We start from the raw sequence: 10,093 nt of genomic DNA on the forward strand, positions 1-10,093 counted from the left end.
TGCAGGCCATCGAACTTCTTGTAGTTGTCGGGCAATTTAAACCCAGATGGGACCCGAGTTTTACGAACTCGTCGGGTGAAACAAGGGAGCCCGCACATATCCTCCGCATCCACCTCTGGTGAATGGCGACGTTCTCTCCTTTCTTGCCACGCTCTATCGACCCACGCCTGTGTCGCTGTATCTCTCGCACCACTCGTTCTTGGAGGGTCTTGCACTACCACTGTAGGTCGTAGACTATTTTGCCTTGGAGGACCTTCGGGAGGTGTACTTGTACCTACGAACGCTGTTCCCATGGCTCCAACTCCTGCCATAGCCATATTGTACAATGCTTCTCTTGGATCTCCGGGAGGTGGCCTGGATGCCAATATGAAAGCCTGAGTCGCCATATATCCGGCTTCCGGTGTCTTGGGAATGATATTTCCCCTTGTGTCTATCGACATAAAGGACATGTTGAGGTTTTGGACCAAATGCTCCCTCTCGCCTTCAGGTATATGCTGCATCCGAGACCTTGCCCTATTGCGAGCTGCTCTGTGACTATCTCCTCCCGAAGTACCTGATTGTCGACTCAGCTCAGCTCTTCGCCTGCTCGACGCGGAGGCTGCCGCCTTTCTCTTCTCAACTATCTCCCTTTCTTTCTCTATCTCTCGGCGAGCACGCGCGAGCCTGTATTGGAATGCTTGCAACTCCTCCACCGTAGCGGCGACGGTCAACGTATTTGTACCGTTCAAGGCCGTTGTCGCTCTATCCCAAGCTGCTTGCGGGAGTTGCAACTTCTGGCGTGGTGTAGTCCCGACATACTTGTTGCCTAGGCCTCGTGTGAGATCAGCGGGATCGATGTATGGATTTCCCAACTCATCGAAAGCCTCTGATGTTTCGCCCTCTGGATTACTTGACTCGCCAATCACGTAGACTTGATGGTACATTGGCCTTGATTGATCATCCTCTGGGTCGGTGACACCGTCGTAACGATCGGCGAAGACCTCCCGAATAAGGGTAGATTTGTCGATGAAGCTTAGGCTATCGACGCTCTCTGAGTCACTGCTCAGATCGGAGTCCGTGAACGACCCGAACGACATCCCGCCGAACAGATTGGCGAGATCCCCGCCGGCGGCGGGCTTGATGCTGCTTGTCGACGAAGTTTCGCCATCGCTCGACTTGGTTGACGATAATGATCTCGAGGAATCAGAACCACACGTTGGCGGTCCCGAAAGGATCGGTGCCGCCATACGATGTGATCCTTCTCTCCCGACGCAAAAGTAGAAGCTCCCGAACTTCATCTCCATTGGCTCTTCCAGATAGGCATATGCATCCAAACGGGCGGGAGGGTGAGGAACAAAATCAACGAGACCAGTTTTGATCTGTTTACCTCCGTCCATCGCGTTGCTTGCCACCGAAGATGTCGACGATGTTGAACATGCCATCGAGATCAGCTCCTTGACGCCTCTAATTCCCACAGATGGCGCCAATTGATAATGTATCGACTTGTCAATGCCTACAGATTGTAGACTAGGGTTTTCGTGGAAGTAGAGAGCAAGTAGATCTCGAGGGTTTCAGCCGGAAAAGTACTCGACTGCTAGAAAACTAGGGTTATGTTGACAATGAAATCGATCCTCTCTTCGTTCCTTGATTCCCTCTTATATAGGAGGCGGACCCGAGGGTTTCGTATTACACAAGTTACAGATTCCGGGAGATTCTTTGAGTTCGACCCGTAAAGTTACAAATCTCTTTATTCCTAATACAATTCTATCTTTCCATATCAACGGCTAATTAGGCTTCCGAGCTTCGTATTCGTCGACTCATGTGCCTTCAGTAAACCCCGGGTACCATCTTCGGCAGGCCCATTGGGGATGCCTATGTCAATGTGGGAGGTGATGAAAATATGTGTAATCATGCACAACATGATTGTTGAGGACGAGCATGTTGACAACATCTATATTCCAAAGTTGGGAATTCGAGGGTGGCTTTATTGCGTCACAGCCCGAGCGGTGGAACAGTTCATGTATGTGCATCATAAGATATACTCGACACTACAAATCTGGCTTGCGGACATAAGGAAAGAAGGGCTCCACTCTTTTAATCGCTCGTATTGACCGCTTATCTAAATACTTGTCATCCGACTAGCTAGTTGTGTGATCGGACCACTCATAACTAGCTTCAAGTCGATTTAACATATGTGGGCTCATGTGGGAAACCAACATGGCTAGTCAAATCATCTTGTTTGTGAAACTATGTGGCTGTGAATTATTCATGAACTACATTTTTTTTATTGCTCTCATTTTGTTGTAAATATGTTGATGAAATTGTCTGCCAAATGCCAACTGGCAAGCACAGACTAAATGGGTTGCACCACTGAGGGCGCTGGTCTGGCAAGTTGGACCGGACCGTAATCCAAATTATGTCCGCAACACGATTTAAACTGAAAGAATTGAAGATTTGTGTCGTACCGCTCAAGATGCGCTTTATTTAAAATGACATATTATATCATCAAAAATTGCATGTTATATCTTACTCCCACTATGAGTACCATTGGTAAACCCTACACATACCACAAGGATGTGTCTTTCGTTCGGATATTGCACAGATTTGAAGGCAGGTACGCTTGTAGTTTACCCATTTAGAGTTGAACACAAATCTCCATATCTATAACGATGTCATCTCGACAAGGAAACAGGAAACACAGCTGCGTGCAAGTGATACTTCAAGTAACAGATGCACCGGAATATATACTTAAGGTCTCAGATTCTAAATCTTTAGCGTGTTTTTCCTGAATATAAACGAATATCAGACGGTATGCCATCAGTTCACCTCTCTTCAGTCCAAAGAGCAGCAGTGTAGAACTTGAGTAACCTCAACAAATTACAACCCCTGAATCTGGAAAAGCTAAAGGTAGCGAAGGGGGAGGAGATCTACAGTCTTTTTTTCTTATGTATGGTACACAGGAAAAACATTACGATCTGCATGTGGTCAAGGTCCGACGGAAAGAAATGGCAATTACCAACTACAGAGAATTCATCGAAATGAGGCTAAGTCTTATCTGCTGGTTGCTACACTACTGGTTCTAAATCTCACGTTTTTACACCTCCTCAACTTGCCAATAGCTTCTTGCGCCTTCCCTTGCAGAAGGTCCACATAAACGGATGCTAGCAATGCCCTAGGGTTGTTGGGCAACAACGCCAAACCCCGGCTCACCATGTAGCTGGCCTGCTCAAGATCTCCCTGCACTGCAGCAGTCATGCCTAGGTCAACATACACAACACCACAGGCTTCCTCAGGCTTGAGAGACACTGAATGCTGAGTTTCTTCTAAGGTGAGCTTTGTGACAGTAGGAGCGACCGTGTCTTCACCATCACTGTCTTTCTCAACAGGGGCCTTCTCATGATTCTCAACACTGTAGGGTAACTCAACATCATTGTCATCTCTCAAATAAACAGTCAATTGCTCCGCAGCCTCCTTTGGCCTATTTAGCGCACACAATGCTTCAGCTGCATATACATGGCCAAGGAATAAGTACATTCTCGAGCATTCTGGAAGCTGCATCAGCGACTTGGCGGTAGACAAAGCTTTCAAAGGATTCTCCAGACATAATTCAATGAACGCCAGGTCCCCCAGGATGGCTTGTCGAATTCTGAGGTTCTCTTTCCTACAGATGTCATCATACATAGCAAGAGAGCTCTGCATAGTGGCATTCAGGATTGCCACTCCCTTTTGTTCTCCATTTGCATTAGTTGTTGGACCAGAAGGTACTTTGGATTCCAGACTAATTGTGTTCTTCTGGCCTGAACTTTTCTGGCATTGTGCTCCTTGGTTGCAATCCTCTGCATCTGATGCAATCACCATTTTTTTCTGCTCACAAGCATCCATTAGTAGTTGGGCATTGAGTAGACACTGTCGAGCAAATCTAAGTGATATCAAATTTCCATTTTCATCTGAACCCCCAGAATCTGAGTAATGACTTGCTGAGTTCACCGGATTGATAACTAAATTTCTCCATTTCCCTGACCCCACAACATGAATTTCAATCTCATCATTGCATGAAGTAGCACCTCTTGCAGTAAGGAGGCCCTTTTCCAGAGCTAGCAGGCTACACTCGGCAAAACGAAGCCAAAAGAGGGGTCGATGGTGCAAGAGTGGCAGGGCTTCACGAAAACAACGAGCTGCTAACAGTGGTTTACCACACATCAAATGTTGGATGCCGCAGTTGTATGATACAAGACAAGATTTGTCTTGTGATAATGTAGACAGCTTCAATGGTTTCTCTGAACGAAGAGCTAAGCTATACTTCAGTGCTTTGCTGAAGCACAATATTGAGGTATGGTACGATCTCTGTTGGTGGAGTATACAACCAAGATTGTTGTAGAACATGGCTAGCATCACTGGTTCAGTCCGATTATTGGGCGTGCTCAACAGCTTCACAGCCTTCCGATAATTTCCTCGGGCATACTCCAGCTGGGACTTCAAGAGAAGCTCTGTTGATGAATCCCTACCACGTGCCATGTTCATTAGAACTTTGAGTTCTCGCTTGGCAACCTTCAGGTTTCTTGTAAGAAGTAAAAGCCGGACTTTATAAATTTGTAGTCTAACTTTCAAATCAGCAGCAGTGGCAGCAAGATCAGCTGATGGCCTTGGGAACTCATTTAAGATAGGTCTGCTCAGGTGATTTCCACCATCCAAAGTAGAGTAAAGAGATTCAAACTCCAGTGTATCATCTGAGAAACTTCCAACTGAAAGAATCTCAGATCCAGCAGCACACGTATTTGAATCAGAATCTGGAGGTGTGCTACTTCTTGCAGGAGATTTCAGTTGAGCAGATTGCGGCTGAACTGTGCTAGTAACTTCATTGTGGTTCACTGTAATAGCTACTCCAAATGATCTTTCCAAGTATTGAATGATACCCTGTAAAATAAAAACATAAAGATGAACAAAGAACCATCTAAACACAAGTGAATGCTGCGACTTCGGAAAGGAAGGGGCTAACACATGCTATAGCTTGCCATACAAGTTAAAATCCCAACTAAATCTAACAGCGCTAAGCTCAAGAATTCTGATGCAGATCAAATCAAAGGAGAACATAACTATAATCTTGATTCTCCCCAATAAAATCTAACAGACAAAAGGAGCTTCGAGATCAGCCATCCCCTCTCTGATTCTCTCCCCTCTTTCAAGTTGTATCATTTATCAGGAATAATCTCATAATAAGGTACTGCCATACTGGGAGTATCAGTACAACTTTGCATATATGAAAACTGCATGTTGTGGCAGGCTATACTTGCTCGGTGAAGCATATGGGGACAAAGTAGATAGCACTGGTAATATTGCATAAAATAGTACTCCCTCCGGTCTCTTTTAATTGACTCGGATTTAGTACAACTTTGTACTAAATTTGAGTCAATTAAAAAAGAACGGAGGGAGTAATAAATTGGGGTGTCATCAGAAAACAACTAGCCTACTGTCAGGTCATCTTGCTTGGCTAAATGGAGAAGCTACGACGCATTGTCCATTTGCAGGAGCATACAATGGCAAAATACCATAATAAGGTACTGCCATACTGGGAGTATCAGTACAACTTTGCATATATGAAAACTGCATGTTGTGGCAGGATATACTTGCTCGGTGAAGCATGTGGGGACAAAGTAGATAGCATTGGTAATATTGCATAAACCAAAAACAGTTAGTCTACTCTCTACTGTCAGGTCATCTTGCTGTGTCAAATGGAGAAGTTATGACACAATGTGCATTTGCAGGAACATGCAATGGCAAAATACCATAAGCCCACAACGAATATTTGCAAAGAAGTTACTAATTTTAGTGCAGACAGTCGTAGATGTCAAGTGCAGATTGTACAGCAGTGAGGGAAAAAACTTACCGCAGCTTTTGATGCATCTTGCAAAGCTAATGTAATATCCAACAACAGAAAGCATACATGAAGAGCAGTTGTCTGCAGCAGAGAAAACAAAATAATTAGAGAATGGCAGCAACGTCTAGCTTACTAAGCAACAACATACCTCATCAATCGGTTCAATGTTTCGGTACAATGGCTCCAAAGTGGACAGTGAAGTTTCATAATCATGAAGATGATAAAGGATAAGAGCCTGGAAATTTATTCAAGTCAATGATCACAAACATCAGCATGCCTTCAGCTATAGCTTGCATTGGCAAAAACGTAACTTCAATAAAGAAAACCACAGACTAGAAATCCTAATAATTGAAACAAAAGAACATACAGTGTTGAATGTTATTATGGTTGTGTCAAACTCGTCTCCATAGGCTGTTGCATTATGTGCAGCAGAAATCAATGGTGCAATCCCACTGCCTCTTGGTTCGGAAGTATTGTTGCCTACTCCATTGGCAGAATCAGCTTGTTCTCTAGATGAACAGGCAAGCTCGTCACTTCTTTTCTGAATGCATGTATTCATACAACATTAGAATTTCCACAAACTGCGAAATTTGAAAATAAAACAAGCGGCATAGTACAATGAAATGGCACATCAACATTGGTAGATGAGTACAGGTAAGCACCAGAGTACATTAGCATATGCCAATCAATCATGAGATGATGTAATTCAACATATAATACGATGTAAAAAAAACTAGTATAACATCATTTTGCATCAATTACTCAAAATACGCAGTTAGAATATAGCTACTTCAACGTTGCAGCGCATGTGTGGGCATGCAAGAAATTAAATTATTGATTACAAGTGGCATTTGCTGATAAAGAAGCAGGCAATTCTCTAACAGAATACTGGTTCACGGAACTGTATTGCAACCAGTTCTATCCCTACCAATTCGAACTTTCAAGGGATGGAAGAAAGACAAGTTGTTTCAGGGCCCAGTTAAACACTATGGATGAATTGCAGCGGTAGACGAACTATTGCAGCCAGTCTCTACATGTAAGTTATAACAACTGTGTTACACCAAGTATCATAAACCAAGAGATATCAAATGTGGCTAGCAAATTTTGAAGCAAGTTGCACGCACACAGATTTAAAGCTTTTTATCACCTAGCAGTAGGAATTTTGGTTCTTCACTTCACTACAGCGGCAAACGAAAAACCTTCAATCATGAATCATTGAATCCTCCAATATAACACATTTTTTTGTCAAGATTTACGCAGTAGAACCACCATGATTCGAGGACAGTAGGAATCCGAGGTCTTGACTGCACACAAATTTATGAACCATCCAGAATAAAATACACAGACGTTTTGGTCTACACATATGGAATAAAAGCACTCATGAATACAGGAACGTATATCCTGTACCATTTAGTTATGTGAATCGATACTTGACACCCATGCCATGCAGAGCCCTTGTTTTGTGTACCAATGCATATACCAGTAAAATTCATGAGTAGAAAGGAACGTTTAATCTCTAATGACAAAAAATAATACTCGAACCAAGTTTACAAGCGAAAAGACCAGCAATAGTAGTTGTTAATCACGCATGAAAAGGGAAAATTTCACTACCCCGACTGCATTTTTTCCATTTCAAACTATCACAGGTTGATGATATCTATTCCTAACAGACATGAAAAACAGATGAGGTTTCAACTGTACCAGAGTCACTAAAAGGTTCCAATTGTGGTTGTCAGTTCAGGCTTACATGGAGAGCACAAAGCACTTCTCTCTATTCCCAAATCTGAATGGAAAATCAGTATGCAGATTCACTAACCTTAACATTCCTTAGGACTTCAATCAGCTTCTTTGGATCAGGACAACCATCCAAAAACGATTCTGTGATGGCCATATTATGAAGAACCTGAAAAATTAAAATTGTGGCATCAGATGCAACAATAACAAAAATTATCATTCTCATAATAAGGAAACAATACAATCACTACAGAAAAATATATTGACTAAGTCATATACTCCAAGTACCCTCACGGGTTAGGAGTAAGCAAAATCGAGTAGGTAAAAGGCTTACTAGATATGACAGGCTGATCAGTTGGTATAATCAGTCATAATCAGCTAACGGACTGGGTAACGGATCGATTAAAGCTGTTAGTGCACAGAGATGCAGTGCAGCAATGGCTGTGAGCACAAGTGGAGAGGATTGATTCGGATGGTCCAGGCATTGGATTTAGAAAATGTGCAATTGTGCTCAATGTTCTGCAGATGTTCAGAGCTAAAGTCTAAACATTATTGATAATTCACTTTTTGATCATGAAGTCCTATTCTAAATATTGTTGTAGGGGCAGTGGCCAGTCAATATGTGTTGACTATTATTTCATATGCAGCCAATAAACACCAAGTCAGATTCATTACCTATTCTAAGACATCCTTTATGGGACAAAGGAAGTATACGATGCATAAGAAACTCCAGGATTGAAATAGAAAAATCAGCTACAAAACAGAGTTACACGGTGAGTAACCTGGCGAGTACCAGTTAAAAAGTTTCAATACCTTGCTATGACCTTTCTAGAGTACCTAATGTAGTCTAGAAAACACAAAAGCATATTCAGTGAAATACAAAAATATTAGGCAAGAGTTTCACCATTTTCCCCTTCCATTTGGAGGAAAGTTTCTCCTTCAAAATTATAACCTAACAGAACAAGCTTAAACAAAACTTCACCTATGCTTCAAGTATTATGTACAACATGACAAACTAATATCAGGCAAATGAGAAACACAGACGATCCCAATTGCAAGCCCAGTTGACATTCATATGCACCACCGAACACCCACGTGCACATACCGTTGATACAAACAAGTACGAACGGGCACTAATCTAACATAAGCAGTCAAGCACATTAAGATGCTAGTGAATCAATCCTATGAACAATGGCAACATAGAGATACGCAGCAGATGGACACATTGTGTATATGCCCAACAAACAATCACACCCCCAAGATGCACCCAATCGCTTAGAAACATGCTAACAGGTGAGTTTGACGCAGGGGCATCCAGGCTCACACCACCCACCTGGGGAGGAGAGCCATGGGCACAACTAAAACATGCACACCGCCCAATTCACATGAACCAAACGTAGACTGAGCAATCATATATAAGCACGGCGACCAGCCACGGAAACAACAAGCAAGCAAGCAGGACTGAAAATTCCTCGCTGAGCAAACGGGCCGCCACGACAAATCCAGCGAGGTGCAGGATTCGCTATGCGCTCAGTTAGATAGATGAATCGATCGCAGAACCTCCTAACCCGCATCGCGTATCTAGGCGTAGGAAAGCAAACAAGCAGAGCTCGAATCGCGCACCTTAGGGTCGCCGTCCTTCTTGAGCAGGAGCTGCGCGAGCACCTCGGCGCACTCGGCGTAGCGGCGGCTCTGGAACTGCACGGCGGCGTCCCTCGCCATGGCTGCTGTCGCGGAGAGCGTCCCGTCCTCCTCCGCCGCGGGCTGCGGCTGGGTGGGCGGCGCCTCCTTCGGCGCCGCGGGCTCCATCCGGCTGGATCTCGCCGGGCGCGCGGTGGTTGAATCGGGAGTGCGGGGCCAGATGCGGGAACCGCGAGCCGACTCCGGCGAATCGGAGCAGTATGAGTAGGGTTTGGAGTGGTGGGAGGGCTAGGGTTTGAGCGCGACGGCGACGGGAGACGGCAGGGAGTGGGGGAGGGAGAGAGGGGAGATGGAAACGAAGGCGATGGATAGAGAGAGAAGAGGGAGTTGCTTTCCTTTCCCTGATTTCATGGTACATTTACGATACTGCCATTCCAGCCTGCCTGCCTGCCTGCCTCGTCCAAAACATACCAACAGTACTCTCTCAAAAAAAAAAAAAACATACCAACAGTACCAATTTTTAGACAAACAATAATCTGAACTACAACAAATAATTTTTAGACAATATGAATCAAATGATACAACAACAATTCAACGAATAACAAATGGTTGGAAATAGCAATAAATCCTAGTTGGTGTGGCTCTGCCAATGGTGTTGAATGAGATCTTGTTGAAGTTGTTCTGCTGACTTATCATTCTCAATCAGATGGTATGTTTCAAGAAATGCCACATTTCTAGAAGGTTTGACCCGGGTGCCAACATTATCAAAGAAAAATGATAAGTTCAAACCCCTCTCATCCTTGATGATCATATTGTGTAGAATCACAAGTGGTCATGATGTCCTTGAGGGTATCCATATCCCAA

General features: G+C 43.9%; 1 protein-coding gene across 1 annotated transcript; it reads right to left on the minus strand.

The window, feature by feature from the left end:
- Positions 1 to 2,722: 2,722 nt before the first annotated feature.
- On the minus strand, positions 2,723 to 9,397 carry LOC124651353 (CCR4-NOT transcription complex subunit 10). The gene is made up of 6 exons (XM_047190445.1): positions 9,212 to 9,397; positions 7,671 to 7,757; positions 6,222 to 6,395; positions 6,003 to 6,089; positions 5,864 to 5,935; positions 2,723 to 4,893 (listed from the first exon to the last, which is right to left on the minus strand). The coding sequence occupies exons 1-6, from the start codon at positions 9,395 to 9,397 to the stop codon at positions 3,031 to 3,033; spliced, it is 2,469 nt and encodes an 822-aa protein (XP_047046401.1). The 3' UTR covers positions 2,723 to 3,030.
- Between the last annotated feature and the right edge of the window lie 696 nt (positions 9,398 to 10,093).

This window comes from Lolium rigidum, chromosome 5, assembly GCF_022539505.1.
Source record: "Lolium rigidum isolate FL_2022 chromosome 5, APGP_CSIRO_Lrig_0.1, whole genome shotgun sequence".
In the NCBI taxonomy this organism is placed as follows: Eukaryota; Viridiplantae; Streptophyta; class Magnoliopsida; order Poales; family Poaceae; genus Lolium; species Lolium rigidum.